General features: G+C 44.7%; 1 protein-coding gene across 2 annotated transcripts in view; it reads right to left on the bottom strand.

Annotated features, from left to right (window-relative positions):
- Positions 1–1202: 1202 nt before the first annotated feature.
- RNF24 (ring finger protein 24) overlaps positions 1203–24200 on the bottom strand; it is a 140781-nt gene continuing 117783 nt past the window's right edge. For both annotated transcript variants that reach the window (XM_066572932.1, XM_066572931.1), the window contains exons 3-6: positions 13136–13178; positions 12529–12570; positions 11951–12030; positions 1203–10505 (exon numbers count right to left, since the gene is read on the bottom strand). In XM_066572932.1, coding sequence (XP_066429029.1) covers positions 10367–10505; positions 11951–12030; positions 12529–12570; positions 13136–13178 — 304 coding nt within the window. In that variant the 3' untranslated portion in view covers positions 1203–10366. The remainder of the gene's footprint in view (positions 10506–11950; positions 12031–12528; positions 12571–13135; positions 13179–24200) is intronic.

The following is a 24200-nucleotide window of genomic DNA, read 5'->3' as shown; positions in this document are numbered from 1 at the left end:
GCAGCTCCCTTTTCCTTTCCCCTTCACAGTTGTGGCCTCCAAATGTCTTATGTCTCGCTCTGTGTGTCAGTTGGTGGATCCCTGACACAGCTCCCTATGTCAGCTCGGTGGCTGACTGTCTATCCCCCCTGTATGAAGACACATAGACTTGCTGTGAGTTTCATCTGTGTGAAGTGTGCTCTGGTTCATGTCAGTTTGTACGTTTACTTTGTCAGTTTTGTGTCAGCTTCTTGTGTGACCGGTGATCTGTGTCCTGTCCTGTGCAGCTTGCTCTGTTAACTGTGTCTTGTGCTGCTGGACTCCTGGTTAGTGTAAGGACTAGCAGTATAACCAGGAGCCGTGAAGTGGGCTGCTAGCTTCCATGTTTTGTACAAAATGTCAACTTATACCAGCTTATCATCTGCTATTAGTATTTGCATTCTGGCTGCTGTATGCTGTGTTCTCTGCTCTGTATGTCCTGTTGTTCTGTCCCTGATATGTGGCATGTGTATGCCTCCTGTTCTGTGGCATGGTTCCTAGGATCAGCTAGGGCCCAGTTCCAAAGACCGCTGGGCTGCCCTTTATTGGGGAGATGTCCCCGCTTAGGTAGGGCCTTGTCATCCTCCCAGTATCACAGGGTCAGTTTGCCTGAAACCCGTGCGTACCAGTCTCTCTTTGGTCATGATCGTGTGGACCCCCTGCTTAGTTTGCCCACACGATCGTAACAATAACTTGCTGTTTCATGGGATCTCACTGCTGAGACCCCCCGCCAATCTCCAGAATGGGACTTCCATGTCCTGCTTTAACTGTCACTGCGGGGGTCACTTCTCCCCCTGCAGTGACGTCAGCATGAAAGAAGCCTTGGCTAAGCATGCATTTCAATGGGGTTGATGTATATATCCAAGAGGTGGCAGCTCAGGTATCTCGCCAGTCCCAATGACAGTGAATGGAGCGCTAGTGCATTTCCATGACCATTTCTCCATTCGGTCTCTCCCTTATTGCAGAGGATGCAGCAACCCTAAATTGAGGATGGAGGACATGGAACCCCCATTGAGATGGGTTGGTGTCTCTGCAGTTATCCCCTATCCCAAGCAATTTTGGTGCAACCCTTCTAAGTCCATATGGTGGAAGGTAATCCCAGAATACCGGCCCAAACCCAACAACTCAAATTAAAGTATCACAACTGGCTACATACAATAAAACTTTTTTCCAAATTTCTCCTTTATTTACAGTTCAAGTCAAATCACATGCAAAACAGTTTTCTTCTTTCATATGAATATTGTAAGTTAGCAAAAAACAGTTTTAATAGCAATTAAATATACAAAAATATAGCTTACAAAAACAGTGAGATTTTAAGTCTTAAAAAATATTCTGCTGCAGAATTTTCTCTTGTTTTTTAGTGTACAAACACGTCTATGAAACCGAGAACCTGAGGTCTCACAAACAATCCGAGAAAGGAAAAAATAATAAAAAGCACTGGACAATGGAACGTCGCACTACGGGACGAGAGAAGACAAAGGAAATACAAAAAAGGGAAAATTAGAGAAATAAACATAAATAAATTACAGTTTTCTTTCCTGTGTAAAACACTACATTGGAATTTCCTTTACCTTGTAACGCTGAGACAGATTTACTGGACATTTATAGGTCATCACCTGTAATTATGGGGGGTAATTAAAGGGCCGTGACACATTATTGCTCCCGACACTTTCTTCAAGAAAGTACAACCCAAGAAATATGGAAATCTTTAATTAGCCACTCTCCTGTCAGCAATTTAATTATTGGAATCATTCAGGTCGATATTTATTTCAAATTCTAAAGACCACTTTCATCAGGCATTATAATGGAGCACAGATGTAATATTCCTATCAGGCATTATAATAGAGCATAGATGTAAATCAAAAAAGTCTTTAAAAAAAGCAAAAATCTGAATAGGTTACTTCTGCCCCCTATTGGCAACTTGTAGGAAGTGATTGATCTCTGACTGGAGTCCTGGTCCTTTTACATAGACCAAGCATCAGAACGGGGAATTCCTCAGATCATTCGCTGACGTAAGCAGACACACTGCTCATTTAAAGAGGACATGAAACAAATGTCTATTGAGATGCGTGTCGATCAGCGCTTGTTGCATCAAGCGGAGAAGTCATCCCATGTAAAAGGACCATTAGTCTTTAAAACTGCTCAGTGGTGCATAACTCATGTGGACACGTTATTACTAATGATATGCAGCTCGAGTCGGACATCACAACTGCAGGCACATGATCTACAAAGCATACATACAATGAACCCCCCACTAAATATTACCTAACGCAGGAAGAATTGCAGAGCCGGTTAAAAAAGATTTTTTTAAAAATAATAAAAAAATTAAAATCGACAAATCGCCGGGCCCAGATGGAATACACCCAAGGATTCTAAGGGAGCTGAGTGACATGATAGACAAACCGCTGTTTCTTCTTTTTATGGACACTATAGAGACCGGGATTGTACCACTGGATTGGTGCATTGCCAATGTGGTTCCAATATACAAAAAGTGGTCAAGAAGAGAGCCTGGTAACTACAGGCCGGTAAGTCTAACTTCAATAATTGGAAAAATATTCAAGAGGTTTCTAAGAGATGCCATCCTAGAATACCTCCAGGAAAACAACGGCATAACCTCTCACCAGCATGGGTTCATGAGGGGTTGATCATGACAGACCAATTTAATTAGCTTCTATGATGAAGTAAGCTCTAGGCTGGACCTGGGAGAGTCTATTGATCTCATATCTGGACTTCTCTAAAGCATTTGACACTGTGCCGCATAGTAGGCTGATATATAAAATGAGACCGCTCAGACTGGGCGAAAACATTTGTATCTATCTAAAGAACTGGCTCAGAGATAGAAAGCAGAGGGTGGTAATAAATGGTTTGTACTCTGATTGGGCCACCATAGCTAGCGGGGTGCCACACGGTTTAGTACTAAGCTTTGTGTCTGTTCAATAGATTTATCAATGACCTGATAGAGGGGCTGTAAAATATCAATATTTGCAGATGATATGAAACTATAGAAGATAATTAATACAAAGGAGGACAAGGTATGGCTACAAACAGACCTAGATAAGTTGAGGGCTTGGGTAGAAAAATGGGAAATGATAAATGTAAGGTTATGCACATGGGCAGGAGAAACGGATGTCACCAATATACACTAAATGGGGTACTGCTAGGGAAAAGTGAGATGGAAGAAGATCTGGGGGTATTAGTGGACTGTAGATTCAATTGGAGCAACCAATGCCAGTCAGCTGCTGCAAAAGCAAATAAAGTTTTGTGGTGCATTAAAAGAGGTATAGGGGCGAGAACATTATCCTCCCATTATATAAGGCACTTGTCAGGCCTCACATGGAATACTGTGTACAGTTCTGGTCACCGGTGCTCAGGAAAGATGTTGTGGAGCTTGGGGGGTTTCAAAGAAGGGCAACTAAATTAATACATGGAATGAGGGGACTGGAATACCCAGAGAGGCATCAAAACTGGGATTATTTACCCTGGAAAAAAGACGGCTAAGGGGTGATCAAATAACTATGTATAAATACATGAGGGGACGATACAAGGATCTCTCCCATGATCTGTTTATACCCAGGACTGTGACAGTAACGAGAGGGCATCTGCTACGTCTAGAAGAAAGCAGGTTTCATCACTAACACACAAGAGGGTTCTTTACTGTAAGAGCAGTCCGACTGTAGAACTCTCTGCCTGAGGACGTGGTGATGGCAAAATCCTTAGAGGAGTTTAAGAGGGGACTAGATGCCTTTTTAGAGCGCTACAACATTGCAGGAAATATGTACTAAATAACCAGATGGGTTGTTGATCTCAAATTTTGATCCAGGTATTATTCTGACTGCCATTGTGGAGTCGGGAAGGAATTTTTTCCCCAGAATGAGGGTAAATTGGCTTCTGCCTCATTGTTTTTTTTTTTGCCTTCTTCTGGATCAACATGAGGGAGTGGATACAGGTTGAACTTTTTTCAGCCTAGCATAGTATATTACACTGGAGCGGCGGTAAGGAAAATAGATGTACAAATCTTGGCACAGGCTTTTAGACAGTTCCCCTCTACTTCAATATGCCCCATCTATCTAGTAAACCGTTATATTTACCCCTACAAAAATACGTATCCAACAACAAGGCCTTACGATGAAATACTAAAAAGATCAAAACAGTTAATTGAGGCAAAGCCGTTGTATTAACATCGAATGTCTACATGACGGGGCAGCCATTTTGTTAGGATAACCTCTACACAACTGGCCAGCTCTGCCGTAAAGAGCACTGAAACACGTGACCTACTGAAGCCACCAATATCACTTAAAGTAATCCCCTACTGATTGGTTCAGCCTACAAAATGGCCGCCTTCACAATGTGTTTCTTTGACAGGGCTATAAAATATTTTTATAGGTAATTCAGGGTAGGCATGGTATCAAAAATGAGTTTTCTTATACAAATACACTCTCGTAGCTGGAAAATATACAGCATTGGTAATGAAGATCCAAGTCAGCCATCTTGAGTGGTGGCAGCCATTCTCTGCGGTATGGATGATTAATATAAAATACTAGTTAGAGAGCTAGTTTCTAGTTAATAGTTTGCTCTCCAAGAAATGTTGTTTTTCCTTCTATTTAAAGGAATGAAAATGTTGTCAACAAGCTTCAATAAAATGATCAAAGTTTTTTTATACCAGGACTTCAAAAAGCAAAAAGAATTCAAAAATATTGGGTATTGGCACCACAAAATCCAAAACACTAAAGTGGTCCAACATATAATAAAGTGGAGAGGGATATAATACACCAAAACCAGGATACCCCTTGAATATACTATACAATATAGCTTTCTAAAGTATCATTGCACTGATAGGCAAGTCTAAGAACTCGGCTAGTTACTCCCTCAGGCACGACTACGAACGTACCAGGATCCCATAGTTCTGACTGGTCCCCACAGCCGATACAGAGGGAATTCCATAGGATTAAAAATACTTGAAATTTAAGAAAATACAAACTTAATGGATGGCATGTCCACCAGAAGTAGTTGTATGATGTAGCACATGGCGGGTGTGCCCCAGGAGATTAGTGATGGAAGCAGGAGATACTATACATCCTGTAACAATAAAAGTTTGGCCAAAAATGCTGAAACTTTTTAGGAACACCTTGAATTCTACACAGCAAAGTAATGGTATTAGTTGTGGGTTTTCTAAGAGAAGAAGAAGTGCTCACAGATGAGGCAGGTTAATCAAATACAATCACAACAATCCCCAAAACGCGCGGAGGAAAGATAAAATTGACTTTTTTCAAGTTTATTCTGAAAATACTTAAAGGGGAATTCCATTTTTCGCTACCCTCGCCATGTCAGACGATACCATTGGTGGGTCTCCATAAGTTGGGAGCCTCATGGGATTCCGATAAGAGAACATCTCAACAACCCCATTGTCGTTGGTTGGAAATTTGTGCAACTCTATATTTCAACACAATGATTGTAGAATGCAGTGTATTATTGGGAATGTAAGCATAATACCGTGCACTGAAGAGAAAGCTGTAACATGATTGGTTGATATTGGCAACACTGACATTGCTTGGACACGCCTAGGAGTAAAACAATTATGTATAGATAGAATCTACATAAAAATGAGTCACTTTATATTACAGGATCAGTACAGGGTAAGTAGTATAATGTATGTGAACAGTGCAGAATAGTGAGTGCAGCTCTGAAGTATTAATACAGGATATAACTCAGAATAAGTAATGTACACAGTGACTCCACCAGCAGAATAGTGAGTGCAGCTCTGGGGTATAATACAGGATGTAACTCCGGATCAGTACAGTATAAGTAATGTATGTACACAGTGACTCCACCAGCAGAATAGTGAGTGCAGCTCTGGAGTATAACACAGGATGTAACTCCGGATCAGTACAGTATAAGTAATGTATGTACACAGTGACTCCACCAGCAGAATAGTGAGTGCAGCTCTGGAGTATAACACAGGATGTAACTAAGGATCAGTACAGGATAAGTAATGTATGTACACAGTGACTCCACCAGCAGAATAGTGAGTGCAGCTCTGGGGTATAATACAGGATGTAACTTAGGATCAGTACAGGATAAGTAGTGTATGTACAGAGTGACTCCAGCAACAGAATAGTGAGTGCAGCTCTGCAGTATAATGCAGGATGTAACTCAGCATCAGTGCAGGATAAGTAATGTATCTACACAGTGACTCCACAAGCAAAATAGTGAGTGCAGCTCTGGAGTATAATACAGGATGTAACTCAGGATCAGTACAGGATAGGAAATACAATGTATGTACACAGTGACTCTACCAGTAGAATAGTGATTACAGCTCTGCAGTATAATACAGGATGTAACGCAAGTTCAGTGCAGGATAAGTAATGTATGTACACAGTGACTCCACCAGCAGAATAGTGAGTGCAGCTCTGGAGTATAATACAGGATGTAACTCAGGGTCAGTACAGGGTAAGTAATGTATGTACACAGCGACTCCACCAGCAGAATAGTGAGTGCAGCTCTGGAGTATAATACAGGATGTAACTCAGGGTCAGTACGGGGTAAGTAATGTATGTACACAGCGACTCCACCAGCAGAATAGTGAGTGCAGCTCTGCAGTATAATACAAGATGTAACTCAGGATCAGTGCAGAATAAGTAATGTACAGTGACTCCACCAGCAGAATAGTGAGTGCAGCTCTGGAGTATAATACAAGATGTAACTCAGGATCAGTACAGGATAAGTAATGCATGTACACAATGAGTCCAGCAGTAGAATTGTTAGTGCAGCTCTGGAGTATAATACAGGATCTATCTCAGGATCAGTACAGGATAAGTAATGTATGTACACAATGAGTCCAGCAGCAGAATTGTGAGTGCAGCTCTGGAGTATAATACAGGATCTATCTCAGGATCAGTACAGGATAAGTAATGTATGTACACAATGAGTCCAGCAGCAGAATTGTGAGTGCAGCTCTGGAGTAGGTAATATAATGCATGTACACAGTGCAGTACAGTCAGTGCAGCTCTGGAGTATAATACAGGATGTCAGTACAGGATATATAATGTAATACATTTACACAGTGACTCAACTTTTTATGTAGATTGATTCTATATGCAAATGATAAAATGGCGACTTCTGCTTTACAGGAAGGCAGATTGTTCAGCTTGGTCATAGTACATTAAAATGCTGCAGTTCATCTCAACAAAACCCTTGGTCATCAGATTACTAGAACAGGCCAGCTCAACCCAAGTACAGAACAGTCACATTTCAAGCCTTATAGCAAATGACTTGCGCCAAATAAGTAAGGCGTTAGATTTTACTGAAAAAAACCCCACACACTACAAAAAACAACACACTGCCCCCTGGCTGCAAAATATCAGAAGGAGAAAGAATAATAGTACAAAAATCAACGTACAACACTGAACGACAAAGAAGGAGAAGAAATAACACGATAAACCTGACATGGGAGGGGCACAACACAGACGTGAGCTCATGTAATTAGGGGGAACACCTTTACCCTGTAGCCTGAGGCCATTTCTATAGTTATTAGGCTGGTTTGTGTCCCGGCCTGACAGCGGCTCTCCTGGCCCCAACTCTGAGCATCATAGGAATGTACGATGCTCAACGTTGGGGTCAGGCGAACCGCAGTCAGGCCAAGATGGAAAACAGGCCAAAATAAGGTAGTCTGTCACCGGCTTTAGAGGAATAGGAAAACACAGCAGCTTTCTTTCAAAAAACAGTGCCGCAGCCGTCCACAGGAGGTCTGTGGTATTGCAAGTCAACCCCATTTAGAGCTGAGCTGCAACACCAGACACAACCCATTGAAAGGGGTGATGCTGCCTAATGGAAGAAATCAGCCATGTTTTTCTAATTCTGGACATCCCCTTCAAGGAAATTATTAAAATCGGTTGAGAACTGGTTTTTAACCAGATTGATCCTTCATATCCGTGATATACCTTTCTGGAAAAACAATGGCGAAATCGTAGAATCTTAATATTGAATACAAGCTGGTGTTGGTGTGAGTTGTGTACATCCAAGGATGTGATGAGACCCAGATTGTGGAGCCGGTGTGAGGTTGTGTACATCCAAGGATGTGATCGGATCCGGCAGGAAGTCGTTGTGAGGTTGTGTACATCCAAGGATGTGATGAGACCCAGCATGTGGTGCTGGTGTGAGGTTGTGTACATCCAAGGATGTGTTCGGATCTGGGAGGTGGTGATGGTGTCGGTCACCAATGGGACATAAATTCCACCTGCCACGTATCTGCACTGTTCTTGACTTTTGACTCATCCTGTATATAATACCCATTGGGTAATTCTGTAAGACTTGTCTGAAGCCACCTTCGGGTTTCTGGATAAAATTCTGTCCTGGGACCAGCGGGGTTGAGGGTGTGTTACTGATATTTGTTCGTGCATCTGATCCGCTGGTGCTGGTCCCGGTTTTCGACTGTCCAAGATGGCTACTACTATTTTCTACTGTGCATTGCTCTCCGATTGGCCAGTGCTGATCACGTGAGAAGCTTTGGCCAAACAGAGAGGAGTTATAATGCAAAAGTAACACTACCAACGCATTGTGAGAATTAGGTAGTCTCCAGATTAGGTCATCCATCTTTGGCAGCCAAAAATGGGACCCAAAACTGGCAGATCAGAAGAAGGATAGCAGAGAGGAACAACTGCAAGTAATATAATACCGCCAACTCTCGTTGGCCCGAGGTTAGAACTTTGTCCCAAAAGTGGAGGGTCACTTTAAATTCGTGTTTCCCCATCTCATAAGGACTGCTGGTCATCCACCTTTAAAATTTTTATAAGTGCTCTGTAAGGCGGATGCCACGAGGAAAGCCTCATCTATCTGGCAGATAGGCCTGGTCATTGCCACATTAACGGGTCACTAAATATACAATTTGGCTTATTATCATCATCTTTTTCATAGAATCAGCAAACAATTCTAGAATCGGCACGTTTCCAAAATATTATGTAGGATACACTAGAATAATAACCGTTTTGTGGGCATTGTGAGGGCCCGGCGCTGGTATTCTCTTGCCATCATAGCCAGTATAATGTTGAGGGTTTATCCCGGGGTTAAGTGCTGCGAAGGAATCCTGAATTTTAGTGAAACGGCATAATTTCGTAGCTACCTAATGACTTAGAAGAGAACTTCAGAAGGAAATTCTGTACCAGGACAAGACTCAGAGGGGTGTATAGCGCCTGCAGTTCTCCTCTGCCGCCCCTCCGATCAGGAAATTCAAGGCCCCGTTGTCGGATGTCCAAGATGGCATGCAACAGCTTGCCAACTACCTAATGCACGCAGTGCCCTGTGCTTGATTGGCCTGTGCGCATCACATGACCAGCTATGGCCAATCAGAGAGCAGGTATAGTGCATTGTAGTCTAACATTATCCATGCACTGTGGGATTAGGTAGCTTAAAGATTGTGTTAAGCATCTTAGACGGCTGAAAACAAAACTGAAAACCAGCAGATCAGAGTTATGGCAGAAAACGCCCGGTAGTCCATCCCCTCGCTCGCCGATCCTGGTACAGAATGTTGCCCCAAAAGTGGAGGGTCGTTTTACGTAGCTCATTTCTGTATCGAATCATAAGTTGTTGGTGTCCATGATCATGTTCAGATCCAGTGCTGCAATCTGTTAATGTGGCCAATCAACAATCAGCAGTTTCTTTTTGGAGAAAAAAAAACAACCTAAAATTGTGTACTTTAGGCTTTTATCAGATTACTAATTTCAGCACTGAGGCATCTTGTGCCTCATACCTCAATGCTGTAACTAGGTCCTTTAGACTCAACATATGGAATATTGGTCAAGCTGGCAAAATGGCTCCATGCCAGTGATGGGTACACTTTGAGGAGATCAATCTATAAAGACGGAGGATAAAAGTGGACAGACGCAGGCGTACAGGGTTTCTGTCACACACAGAGATGTGCACGGTTTACGGTAAGCAGTTTGCATAGTGCGGCAATAGTCCATCTCCCAGCTTCTCCTGGGTTCGGTACCATCCTTTCCCTTTGTAAATGGACAGTCGTGCCACCTCCGGCTCTGGCACAGTGAAACTTCCAGTAAAGATTTCCATATAAAACGGTAAAAAGAAAAAGAAACAAAAAAGTTGCAAGTGAAATCTTGTAAAGTGCTCGTCCAAAGGCCAAATACTGCTGCCAAGTTCCCTTGTGTCTCTCCTGCGTAGAGGCAGGCGATGAAAGTGCTTTGGTTGCTACAGAGTCCACATATCCATGTCGGAGAGCAGCGCTGGAATCCATCAGCTGCCGACCAGGATTCTGGGATCTGCCCCGAAGATGCGGAGTAGGGACATGTGATCTGTGGCTTCTCGTATGGGCGAACCATGATGACGTGTTGGCTGTAAACTATACAATGTTCTCCGCTCCGGGCAACGGGCCTTGCGGAGGTCCGTGCTCCTGGTTGCTGTGAAGTTGTGCCAGTTGTAGGACAGGCATGTTACACAGGGGGCAAACTTTCCGCACTTCCAGCCATTTAATGAGGCACCTGGAAAAAGGCAACAGTAAGATGGGATCGTTATATGCAATGTCTACATACAGAACTGATGTGCAGTCATATCTGATTATTGGAATAATCGGGTTGGGAGTGTCCGACCTGATTTTCCCCAAATAATCCGGAAGACCTGATCCCGATTTCCATTAAAGTCCATGGGAGTAGAAAAATATATATATATGATAATAATAAATATTGAGTGCACCAATTTGGCCTCCAGAAGTTACCTAGTGCAGCCAAATGAGGCGGTGACCAAATGCGGCTCAGTGAGTAGAAATCGTACCTTGGGGTCCTAGGTTCAAATCTGATCAAGAATATCATCTGCAGGGACTTTGAAAAACTCCATACAGATGTTGCCCATAGTCAGATTTAAACCTAGAACTTCAGCACTGGAAGGGAGAAGAGCCAACGACTGAGGCACCATACCTGTCCATACCCTGGGTGCGATGTGATCCACGTCATCCCGCACTGTGGAACGCAGCGCTCCATCACATGGTGCGCATGCGTTCCATATTGAACGTAACTACGTTCCTGGATAAACCCGGAAATGGCAGCGATCGTATTTACCACATGTCAGCGGTATGCAAGTAGATGCCAATTGGTCTTATTATATATATATAATATATTATATATATGAGATGTATGTTTGAGTTGTTTTTATGCTTGATAAAGTTGCAAGTTGGGCGATGAAACGCGTTGCACTGGAATAAAAGGATTGTATTTACAATTACGGAGGATATTCGAGGGTCTGTTTCTGGGAGCACTGAGGTTTTTTTTCCCTGTCTGTCTACTTTCTTCTCCAGAGGAGGTGGAGGAAAACAGCAAGAATAGATACAAAGTGCCAGAGACCAGCGGAAGGGACTCAGATGTTGCGGGCCAGGTGAGTATAAGGCTGGATTCACACAGGGCGGATTTGCCGCTGTTTTGCCGCAGCAGATCCGCCCGCGGCAAAACCGCCTGCGGCCGCTAATCTCGGGATTAGCCAGCCATGTGGATGAGATTTCTCAGAAATATCGTCCACACGGGACGGCTAATCCGCTGCGGTAAATCCGGTTGAAACCGCGGCTGCGGCCGCCGCAGCTTCAAAAGATGCAGCCTGTCTATTTACTTTTTTTTTGTTTATTTACATCGCGGCTGCGCTCTCCTCTATGGGAGCGCCGGTCGCAATGGAAAAGCATGCGGCCGAGCCGCTTCAAAGCCGCCGCGGCTTAAACCGCGGCGGTTCTCCCGGCGGAAATCTCGCGGTTTTTGCTGCGGCCAAACCGCGAGATTTCCGACGGGAATCCGCCTTGTGTGAACCCAGCCTAAGACCTCTCACTTCCTGAAAATAAGTCACTGTACCTATGTTGGTGCAAAACTGAATAAGACAGTGTCTTATTTTCGTGGGAACACTGTATGGTTTCAGAGATGTTCGCTTACAATCAAGGAGGATTACTTACTTTCTGTGAAAGGCGTGCTTGCACGGACATATACCCAGTTCATCCTTGGGCTTGAACTCCTCTAGACAAACAGCACAAATCTACAAAGAGATGAAAGGAGAATAACGTCAGAGGGCACAACGAGAAGACTGACCGACACCTGGCTCATTTATGGATTACACATTTCTCTGCCTGCCCTGACCCTCGACTGTGCAAGTTATCCACCAGCCCTGACCTCGGCTTGTTCCTCGACCAAGTCTCTGTCTACACCCTCTTCTACTGCATTACAGTTTTTCTAACCACATAGAGACTATTTCTGGGGAAGCAGTCTGGTGTACCCTGCAGTGAAGACCAGATCCCATCTGGTGGGGTTAAAGGGTGAAAACCAGGGAAGCCCAGGTGCAGCTCCCAGGCTTAGTGCAAAGCCAAATCGGTCAAAGACACAGTGGATCCACATCTACGCCGTGGGAAGTAACATGCATGGAGGGTTTCATTCAGCCACCAGGGGGGTGAGGTGTGTGTAGGGGGGAGGGGGGAATTTATCTATACAGGACATCATCCAATGCACTTTACTAGTTCCATACAAATCATATACCAACCTCATAGAGATTCAGTTCTTTTACTTTCTCTTTTAAAATAACCTGAAAAGTAGAAAAAAAAGGTAATAAAACAGAAGAAACATAAAATGCAATGTGGATGTAGAGTGGAAGAAAAGCTACAAAACAAGAACACAAAAACAACAATAACAGAATAATAAAAAGGGAGGGTCCGAATGGAAATTCTGCAGCCAATCTGTCTGGACCCCCTAAAGTTTTCATTGCGTCACCATATGATTTCCCTCCGTCAATCAGATAGAAGGGAGGGGTGGAATAACATACTGTATATCTCAAGCAGCAACTAACTCAATACGGGGGGCTGATTGGTGGGTGCAGTAGTACCCCATATCCACTTACTGCCAGCCAGGGTCTTCCAGCTGTTGCAAGACTACTACTCCTGGCACGATGGAGATCTTGGTTTCGCAACAACTGCAAAGCGACCGGTTGGATTCGGCACTTTTTTTTTTTTTTTTTTTTACATAAAGATACATTTTTTGACCCAAGACCAGGCTGCCCATCTTAAAGAGTATACAGGGTCAACAAAAGAATCGGGGTGGCATGAGAACGCAGAAATTGGGGTACAGAGCGACAAACCAGTTTCTAAGCTCACCTGTTTATAGGCATACAGCTCCTTACGCGTCTGATGTCTCAACCTGTAGAGGGCGATAAGAACAAGCGGATGAGGAAGACTAGTAGCGCTGACAGAAGTCACGTCCGTCACTCAGCTTCTTTATGCGAGTACAAGAAATTAAAGATTTTCAATCTTTTTCCACCTGCTAATCGTGGGGATGAAGCCTGTGCGGCATAGAGTATTTCAGGAGCTGCTATGATGTGACTATATGAGGGTTCGCGTGGCAGACGGGGGTTGTGCTGCATGGATTGCGCCTTTAAAAATGGCAACAGCAATCTACAGACCAGCGACAGATATTTCTGTGGCTATGCAAATGTACGACTGTGGATATGCACACAGATTTAGACCTCTTCATTGGGGCAAATCCATGTCTGGAATTCGAGGTGTGGGTACAGCATAGAATCTACCGGTATGTCATGAACTGACACGTCACCTCTTTACCCTGTGCTGATGGGACCCAACTTCAATCATATGTAACTCTAGCACCATTGTCATATGAGGACACAGGTCACTGCCCGTCACAGGAGCAGAACACTCATCTCCTGGAATACCCTGTGCTGATGGGACCCTACTCCTGTCCATGCAACTCTAGCGCCATTATTACCGTATGAAGACACAGGTCACTGACGGTCTCGAAAGCAGAACACTCATCTCCTTTAACCCTTTCCAATCCACTGTCTGACGTCTAAAGACGTCCTGATTGAAGGCTGTACAGCTGCGATGTCGGAAGACGTCCATCAGGGTATTCTTACTGTATATTACTGGCCGCTCTGTTGCCGGGGGCCTCTCCAGCATGTCCTATATCGCAGTACTGGCTCTATCCAGCAGATGGTGCTATTGTATAATGACGGAAAGAGAAAACCCCCTAGGAAACCCTGAAGCCAAAATTGGATTGCAAAGGGTTAATACTCTGTTCTGATAGGGACCCTCTGCTCCTGTCATATACAACTCTAGCATCATATGAGACTGACGGTCTCAAAAGCAGAACACTCATCTCCTGGAATGCTCTGTCCTGATGGGACCCTACTCCAATCATATGCAACTCTAGCACCATTATCATCACCATATGGGGACGCAGCAGCAGAGAGAATTTCAGAAAGTCTGTTTTGCTAACCTTGTAGGAGAGCAACATCCTTACACAACTTCAGAGAGAGGTAAATGATGATGAAGTCACATGAAGTTCCACAAATTGAAGGGTTATGGAATCTCTCAGCTGCACAGAGTATTTCAGGAGAGGACTGCCAATACTAACGTTAGTTATTAACTATTTATATCACATCACATCATTCAACTAGAAGACAAGTGAATGGGTCATCTGCACACCTACAAGCACTAGATCATATAATCAATGTACCTCAAGTAACAGAGAACATTTTCATTAACCTACATCAACCAATCACAGGTGAAGCAATATAACCATATGTTCCACAGGGTGCAAGGGGTCTTTTCTCCTTAAACAACTGCCAGCAACTATCCCCTATTGTGTGCAAAAGAATAACGAAATGGATCTTAACAGCATTTCCATGGCAACCAGTCATTATAGAGAGAACATTGTTGAATTTACCTCCATTAAAGAACCTTTAATGTCTCAGAGTTCAAAACACAGAAATCTGTAAAACAGGCAGCGCAACTAAGAGGAAAAGCCCAACAATTATAGGGATGCATTAGTTGTAGGATAGAGCAGGCCAGTAATTGTATTGCTTCAAAGGAAATGCTAGCCATTGAGTAGGAACAATAATGGGGTCTTCACTCACCCCACATCGTTAGTGCTTAACCACATCTCTGATCTGATCATGAACAGATTCTGCTACGGCTGCCCTCATTGGTTAATGTACTACGTTACTTTAAGGGTGCCTTCACACTCGCGATTGAGAGATCGCTACTTTTTTTTAATGCAAATGTCAATAGGGCTCTATAATGTTAAAAACGTATCACACAAAAATTGCAAGTTTGTGCTTTGCGATTTTTGTGCGATGTTTTTTTAACATTAGCAAGTCCTATTGGCATTTGCGTTTTAAAAAATGCAGCGATATCGCAATTGCAAGTGTGAAGGCAACCTCACAGTAAGGCTTTATTCCCACGAGCGCATGTACACCGCATTTTCACGCCCGGGCGCGTATATATGGTACCCATGTGAAGCATTGGTTTCCAATGCAGCCGTTCACATGGGCGAATATACGGCGCGTAAATACATGAAAAATAGAACATATACGCGGCCGGTGCATATACGCTCAGCCAAAACATAGTTCTGGAACTATGTTTTGGCCAATATACGCCGGCGGGTCCCATAGACTGCAATGGAAGCAGGGAAAGGGAAGGGAGGGGGAGGCATTTATGCAGCGTCCAACGCTGTGAAAAGCTTACAGGTGCCTCCATATAGGCACTGGAAGGCATCCTGAGGATTTTGGTAGAGCGAGGGTTTTTCGGGGTGCGGCGTATTTTTTAGCTGAAAATGACGCTCGCAGTCGTGTGAATGGACGAGAAAAAGCTGATCGCTGAAAAACGCCTATTCAGGCACCTATGGGGAGCAGGCGTGAAAACTTAAAAATGCCATTGCCGTTTATGTGCTTGGGTGAAAGAGCCGCGCAACTGCCCTTAGCGAGTATGCTTGCTCATCTCTAGTAGCTAGCGCAATCTCATGGACAAGTCCTATATTAGTCATAGATGCAAGTCATGGACAATCCCCCTAGACTGTGGCCTAAAGCACAGTGCACCAATGCTTGATGGCCAGATCAGCCCATCTGAATACGATGATGATCACTCAACATATTAGCAACTCACACTAATCAAGTGACGGCACCTTATGTGCATTACCCCATTAAAACGAGGGACTGTGCTGCCGACAAGGATTGTACTCTATGGGGACAAGTGATCACAGGAACGATTGTTCATCCCCTAATATAGTCTGAACCGGCCACGTGAAGGCCAGTCATTGCTCCCGAGGCCTTGGATACATGAGTGTGTGATTTTGGTGCAGAAAACTGATTTTAAGGAATTTGTATGTCCATGTGAGGTCCGTAGGCAGTGGGTTTCCATTATTTTTTTTACATCCATGAAGTTGGACACGCTCATATGAAAAGGGTCTAAAGTTCTAAATATCCATGGGCGTACTTGGGTCTTGCTCCCGCCTCAGGTATAGACCAACTCCGCTGTGCAGCCATCTACGTGGCGGTGTAGACTGTTTTTAGCTTTCAGTCTGGTGCCAGAACCTGTGAAGGTGTTTTATACTAAACTACTAATACAAGAGGGGGGGGGGGGGGGGGGGCACGAAAAAATAGGTTGGTACTGCACTCTTATGAAAGCGGTCTGCAAGAACATCAGTTTTTATTGCCCATGGCAAGCAATAGATTTTCTTGTAGAACACCTTCATAAGAATTCGGTGGCGGCCTACTCTGTAGTGCTTCATAGGAATTGGGCTTTGGAGTGTTGCCTGACATGGGCCCAATATAACCTCCAGAGGCAGTCCATGAGTGTCTTGAGATAATGTTACTGTTAGCCAACATGTGGTTAGATATATTCTCAGTTGTCTCCAACTTCTAGTAATATTGAAGGTTTTTAAAAGGTTCCTCCACAGGCTCCTTAAATGGAAAGCAGAGAGACTTTTGACCATAGAAGTGTCCTCATATCCTCGTTGATTAATAGTCATGTTCCTCTTTTTCTTGAGGTCAACTACAATTCACAAGTTGTATTTCCTCTTTCGAAATGCCTCGTATCCACTTATGGACTTCCCAGACCTTGTGTTTACAAGTGCTTAAAAGGGGTTTCCAGACAATTTTGAATTGATGATGTCTTCTCCACATAGGTCATTAGTAGCTGGTTGGATGAAGTCTGTCATTCGAGACCCGGAGTGGAAGCAGATAACTTCGACCCTGTGGAGTGGCCAGTCCTGGTAATTGCAGGTGTAGCTCCCACTCAAAATTAATGAGTGCTGCGCTGGCATGAACAGTACTGGCTGCTACACAAAGTCGTTGCGATCTGCTTCCGTATGGTTGCGACATTGGCAATGGGCACCCCAACAGCTGATTAGCCAGTGTCCAAAGGGCAGACCCCAGCCGATCAACTATTGATGACCTATCTGGGGAAAGTTTATGAATAAGAATTGCCCGGAAAATGACTAAGATCGGTGTTACACAAGCAGCCCGCAGTGCTACACTGTTTTAGCAACTCCCATTCTCTTCTATGGAAGTTACGGAAACAACGCAATGCAGCCCAAATGGCTGTTTTCTGAACTCCTAACCACCATAGAGTTACTTCAGTAGATCTCCTGCTGCAAAAGCTGGGACTCGAAATAACTTTGATTGTGGCTTGTAAGTGGTTGACAGCCGGAATCGATGTTGACCGCAGCATGTAAGTGGTTAACAATGGGAGGGAGTACTCTGCCATCCAATCTCAAGGGGCTAATAGGCTTCTATGGCAACTGGATGCATAACTGTGGCCTCCAGGTCTCATACTGGGAATAAAAAGAGATAGGGACTGCAATACAGAAGTACTGCAGTGCATTATCTGAACAATCGTAGGATTGCAGGTTCAAATGTCCTACAAAAAGACATAGAAAGGTTGAAAAGGTAAAATAAAGTTAAAGAAACAACTTTCTTTTGCAAATGTTTCCATTTTTTCTTCCTAAAGAAGAAAAGAAAATAGATGTTTGACATCGCCATCTATTGAACGCATATTTTATCCTGTACGGGAAACACTGTAAAAGCTAAATCACCAGAGCCAAAAATGCAGTTTTTGTTCCTTCTGTCTCCCAAAAAAGGCAATAAAAGTGATCAAAAAGTCATATGCACTCCAACATGGTGCCAGTAAAAGCTACAGTTCATCATACAATAAACAAGCGCTCACACAGATCTTCCATGGAAGAATAAAATACTTCTGGGCCCTTAATGCAGCCATGTCAAAGATAAATTATTTTGGTCTGGTGATTCGGAGGCAGTACCAAGTTTGTCTCTTCGCCCGGCAGAGGACCATCTGCAATGGTTTCTAGGACATTGAGTTTGTAGAACTTGCTGGTTACGATGGGGTTCCACAGGGAAGCGGCCTGTCCTCGCTGTCAGGAGCCGGATGTGGATCTCATCCATATGTTTTGGGCTTGTGCCTCTCCAACATTCTTTTGGCAAAGAGTTTATGATCTCATCAGAGAGGTCTATGGCATTAAGATCCCCAGTACTCTTCTAGTTGAAGTTTTGGGGTATGTGGGCGATACACCGGCGGGTCAAATGCAGAAGCTAGCCATTTCCAAAATATTATATCAAGCTTGGAAAATAATCGCCAGACACTGAATACAGTAAGACGTACCCACTGTGTAGAGCTAAAGTGCACCCTGAACTCAGTGATACTGATAGAGAAAGGGGTTCATCAGAAAAGGGGCAACATGGCCAACTTTTAAAAGCAATGGGCCCAGTGGATAGCCCATCCTGGTTGTCTTTCCCTGCGCTTGCTAGGTACCAAGTAATGGAAAGTCATAGGATCAGACAGTGCCCTTGTAGTGGCCTAGTACAACGGGGCCCCTCCATAGCTGTATGCATGCATTTGTCTTGTCAGTGTCTTCTATGTTGCAAGAATGGTGTATATTGCCTAGCTGCAGCACTGAAAGAGTTAACTGTCTGGTATGAGAGCTGACTGTCTAGAAAATGTATCCGTTTGTTTGTCATGTGACCCTGTGAGATATATGTGCTTGCAAGGCGTGTGCAAGAGGCTTCTGTTCTGAGTTCTGAGAGTGCTCTGGGCCTGCAGCAGAGAGGTCTTCGGGAATTGCACACAGGTACCTTCAACCTGTATAGTGCAGAATGGAAGAGGCTGAGAGAATGGCCTAATGACTGTTGGGGATGACTAACCCCCAGGAGTTCGGCAGTGTAAACCTGACCGTGAGTGTGGACTGGTAGAGATTGGAAAAGAGAAGAGAATGTGGTACCGGGCCAGGACCTACAGATAACTGTGGCTGTGGTTTCTTCTGACGTCCCGTGAATTCTCCCTGTTGCACCACCTGTCCAGGAAACTGCTGAACTGTATTTGCTGCTAAAGTTGAGTAAAACGACCGGTCGACCATCCGTTTCCGGAGGCCGCATCTTAAAAAGGACCTGTGTGTGTGGATTTACTCCGACAACCAGGAATTCCCCCACAGAAGCTGCACGACAGAGCATTTACTCCACCATCTAGGAATTCCCCGTTACAGAAGAAACGGTGGCGTCACGAGTGACTAAAAGGACTCAGGTAATCCCCAAGTGGGTTCCCCTTTATTAACCTGACCTCGGCCCTTGGACAGGTCACCGGTTACCCTCCGGGTGGGAGACGGTAGAGCCACCATCACCAAGCCCAAACTCTACCTGGCTGTCTCCTAGGCCGTGGCCCGCATCTCGGATGCTGCAGCTTATATTGGGCTCCATGGGATTAAGAGGTTCTCTTGATTTGTGATAATTCTCCAAAATGTGGGACTCTGGCTTTATAATGTGTGGGGTGCTGGCTGTATGGGCGGACGGGGGGTTGTGGTGTTGTATGTACCCTACATTTCTTAGCGAAAAAAACTCAATAAACATTGCTCGATTTGAAAAAAATTTTAAGGGTTTTTATTGTGCAAAAGTGGAAAAAAATATATATAATTTTAGTTTTGTCGGAGAAATATTGATCAGCAGGAAAAAGTTAAAGTCATTTATACCAAATAATGAACACCAGAAAAGAAAAGAAAATGAATTGATGTTTTTTCACCCTGCCCCCTCCCAAAAAAAAGTTATTGTACACTATATGCACCCCAAAATTGTGCCAATAAAACTACAGATCACCAACAATGAACACACCCCTATGCCGAGAGAAAAAAAAAACAATGACTTTTAAAAAGTGATGAAACCCCCCAAAGTCATCACATTCTTAAGTATAAACCTAGGTTGCGTCCTTAAGTGGTTATTCAGAGTAAATTTAAATAGAGGATCCCTTTAAGGCGTCTTAAAGCTATTCAGTATGGAATTTAAAAAAAAATTGGGGGGACATGATGTGTCCATATCTGCCAACAGTCTTGTTTTTTGGGGGGAACGGTCCTTGAAATAACCCACCAAAAGAGGAGGGGCTTACATAGCTTATCTATATATTTGTGGGGGCGTTCCATAAGGCGGGCTCACAATGTTGCAGGATTTGAGAACCAGATCTTGAGATTTAAGCGGTTTAAGAGGTTTCCAAACAGCAAGATATCTTCATAGTGTTAAAAGCGTTTCCACCTGTGATCGGCCCACGGACAAGGATTGGCGCTGTGTAAGGAAGACATGGTTTTTTTCTCCTCTTAAGTAAGCCCTTTATTAAAAACACTTGCAGCAGACAGCTGGGCTGGGACGCAGAGGGGAATGTTTGAAGGTAAACATGGAATATTGACTTTCTTCTATACGAGCCGAGCCCTCCCGCCGCGCGCTTTCACTTTTGTGTGATGTTTATTTTCCTACGGCCAAAGCACGCAACTTCTTAAAAGAAAGAGAAACTAAAAGAAAGCAGCCCCCCTGCTGGGGCGCAGCGGACGCAAAGTGGAAGAATCCTACCCAGGTAAACACAGGCGTCGTGGGGAAGTACGGGGTTATGGACCGCCCGGATCTACAGCTGGATGGACCATAAATATTAAAAACAACGCCTTCCCACAAAAATCTGTTTCTGGGAAACTGCGTGACAAATCACTGGTATGTTCAAGGCAATGGATGGATTACTGCACAGACGGGTACAGTCACCCTTTAGGAGTCTGAAAAGGACCGGTGACCCCTGTGGGGTCTGCAACAGCAAGCAAGGATTCCCTCCCTCAGCTTTTTAGTTTTTCTTGTATTTTCAAGCCATAGACACTGACGTGCCACAAGTCATGGGACAGGGACTAATATCATGTAGGACCTCTAGCCTGGTGAAGTGCAGAAACTTGACATGGCCTCCGAGAAGTCAGGAGGGATGTTGAGCCACACCATCCAGATAGCCACCCACAGTTCCGTGATATTTGTAGGTGCAAGACCTCGGGTGTGAATGGTCCTCTCCACCACATCCCATAAATGCTCGATTGCGCTCAGGTCGAGGAACGTGCAGCCAAACCATTTGTAGGAACTCTCCAGGAGGCTCCTTGATCCAGCTCTGGACAACTTGGGCCCAATGGCATGGTGCATTAGCCTTCTGGAATACCCATACCTCCAAACATCAGAAGGAAGTCAAGAGGGATAGGCGAGGCGGCGCAACTCTTCCGAGGCTGCCACATAGACAGCTTTGGCTCTTTGCCTTTTCAGATTCATAATTCCTATATCAGGTGTAAGACAGTGACTGACAAAGTGCTGGAGGGTGGATACGTGCCACCGAGCGGCCTGGGCTCGGTGGAGGAAGCCAGCATTTCTGTGTCAGTAATGCTAGGTTACTGACACGTTGTAGTTTTGTAAGTGGCTCCAAGCCGCATAGTCCGGGCCGGCTTTCCGGGAGTGGTCAAAGTGAAGGGTGGGATGGCCACTCCCACGTACCAGGTGGGGCTGGTACCAGGCCTTATAAAGCCTGGGCCTGCAGGTTAGAGATGGACAGAGAGCATCTGGCTGGGAGCCAGGGGAGCGTCTGGCTGAGAGCCAGAGAGAGGGCTCTGTGGAGCAAGGAGCCCGGCTAGCCCAGCGTGTCGGCTGTGAGAGCGCCAAAGGCGAGGTTGACAGGGTGACGCCGCTAACCTCAACACCCAGGAGGGTGTGGTGAGACCTGCACAGGTCTGAGGACCGGACTGGCTGTGTGCAGCAAGCAAGAAGTATTCTGACAGTGAGTAGTCAGGAACAAGCAGATGTATAGTGAGTGCTCAGACGAGCAGGTGTTTATTTCTGTTTTGGTTTTGTTTCTGCTGCAATAAACCCAGGCGAAGACTGGACTAAAGAACGTTGTTGCCCAGTGTCACTGTCTCTGACCGCGGATGCCCACGCTGCTACTGCCCCTAAACGCTAATCCCCCACATATGGTGTTTGGATGCGGGCAGCGGTCTTAAAGAGACATACACCAGTTAATGGACATTCTGCTGCAGCAACTGGAGAACCGTTGCTAAGGGCAACCGCACAAAGAGAGATTGTCTGAGCGTGCCGTAACCCCATGTCCCGGGTGGAAGCTGCAACAGCGCAGCAACCAGATACAGCCAGTATGGAGGAATGGCTGAAGCAATGGATGCAAGAGACAGTGCTGCAACAGGAGACCATGGCTCAGCAGTGGGAGGAAAGGCAACGCCTAATAAAGCAGTTGGCTACACTGACAGTCACTCAAGACTACAGGGAATGAGCCCCTTATACGACAAACTGAAACGGATCACACGGCTGTGTTGGGAGAACAAGCCCCTAAGTGTAAAAAGTTGAAAACACAGTTTGAGAAAGAAACTAGTCTTCAAGAGGTGGAGCAGCTGAAAACAAAAAGTGCAGCTCTCTTAAAGGAGAAGGAGCATTTTGAGAGGTTGGCTAAGGAGGAAGCTGATCACCGAGTGTTGCTGCAACAGATGAATGTTCAGTATGAACAGGACTGTAAGAAACTGCAAATAAAAACCCAAGAGTTGAAAATGCAGCTAGCAAAGAAAAATGGTGACTGGGAGTGCCAAGTAAGTCAGCTCAAGGAAGAGCTGGAAATACAGAAAGCTGCGTGCAGTAAGACCAAAAAGCAAGCAGAGTTCTTGGAAGACTTACTGGGTCACAAGGAAAACCAGGAAGTGCTGCTTGAGAGACTGGTATCCCAGCTACAGATGAGCTTGGATGAGGAAGCTGAAGTACATGGAACCCAAATCCAGGAGCTGGAACGGAGTCATGCTGTCGCTGTGGGGAAACTGTCCAAGCTGTTGAAGCAACTTGAAAAAGTGAAAGAAACATTGGAAAGTGAGTGTCTTGAGCTGTCCCAAAAGGTGAAGGGGTTGTTGGAAGACAAGTATGCATATGAATGCAAGAAAGACACAGTAGAGATGCAGCTTCAAGAGCTACAAATAAAAATAGCCGAAGGTGATCGTGTGCAGACAGCATTGTCTGAGCAGGTGAGCAGGCTGCAGGAGAAGCTGGAAGCTCAGACTGAAGAGTCTCAGAAGTTACTGCAAGAACAGAAGCAGCAGAAGCTTGGTCTCAGTGCACACCTGAAGGCTATGCAAGATGAGAAAAATGTGCTCCTCAAGCAAGTAGGGGAGTATGCAAAAGCTAAGAGAAACCTATCAGAGCAGATTGCAACGCTTCAGGCTGAGGTGGTGGATCTGGAAGATAGACTGGAGAAGAGTGCTTTGTGTCTGGATTCTGTGGAAGAGCAGAAAAGAGAACTACAAGGAGAATTAGAAACTACAAGGCAGCAGTGTGTAGAGAAGATAGCTGCTTGTGACAAGCTCGAGAAGGTTAAAGTACATCTTCAGCAAGAGATAGAAGGTGCTTCTGTGAAGCTTGGTCTCCAAAAGGAGCTTGTGTCCAAACTAAGAAAGACACAGCAACTATGTGAACAGCAGCTCACAGAAGAGAAAATCAGGTCGGCAAGATATGTCACTGAATGTGAGCGTGCTGAAGAAAGGGTCTGTATGAAAGAGACCGAAGTGTTAACTTTAACGCACACCCTGAAAATGATGTGAGAGAAGGAAGAGAAACTGTATGAGAACCCTGCATGCTGGGTCACGGTTGAAGAGCCAGACAGTGAAATCCTAGAAGTGGAAGCACTAAATCAGCTGTTTTGTCTTCAAACTGATATCTATGATGAACTTGAGAAGTTTACAGTGAGTCTTCAGCAGGAAGTAGAAGACATTAGTGTGGAGCTTGGTTACCAATGTTAGATGGCGTCCAACTGGGAGAAGAAACAAAAGATGTGTGAACAGTGGCTTACTGAGGAGAAGTCAGTGTTTCCTAAAGTTGCAAAAGAAAGGCGTAACAAGCTTGTGCACACTGAAATGCAAGGCTGGATTAGCGCTAAGACAGATGCTAAGAAGAGAACCCGGATACGGGAAAAGCCCAAAGGTGTGTTCCAACGACCGGTAGCAGAAATGGAGATCCTGCTAGAGAATATTAAAGGGGTTGTCCCGCGAAAGCAAGTGGGTCTATACACTTCTGTATGGCCATATTAATGCACTTTG

Source organism: Eleutherodactylus coqui, chromosome 7 (genome assembly GCF_035609145.1).
Source record: "Eleutherodactylus coqui strain aEleCoq1 chromosome 7, aEleCoq1.hap1, whole genome shotgun sequence".
Lineage (NCBI taxonomy): Eukaryota > Metazoa > Chordata > Amphibia > Anura > Eleutherodactylidae > Eleutherodactylus > Eleutherodactylus coqui.
The sequence above is the reverse complement of the archived record's forward strand: the minus strand, read 5'-3'. Positions and strand labels throughout refer to the sequence as shown.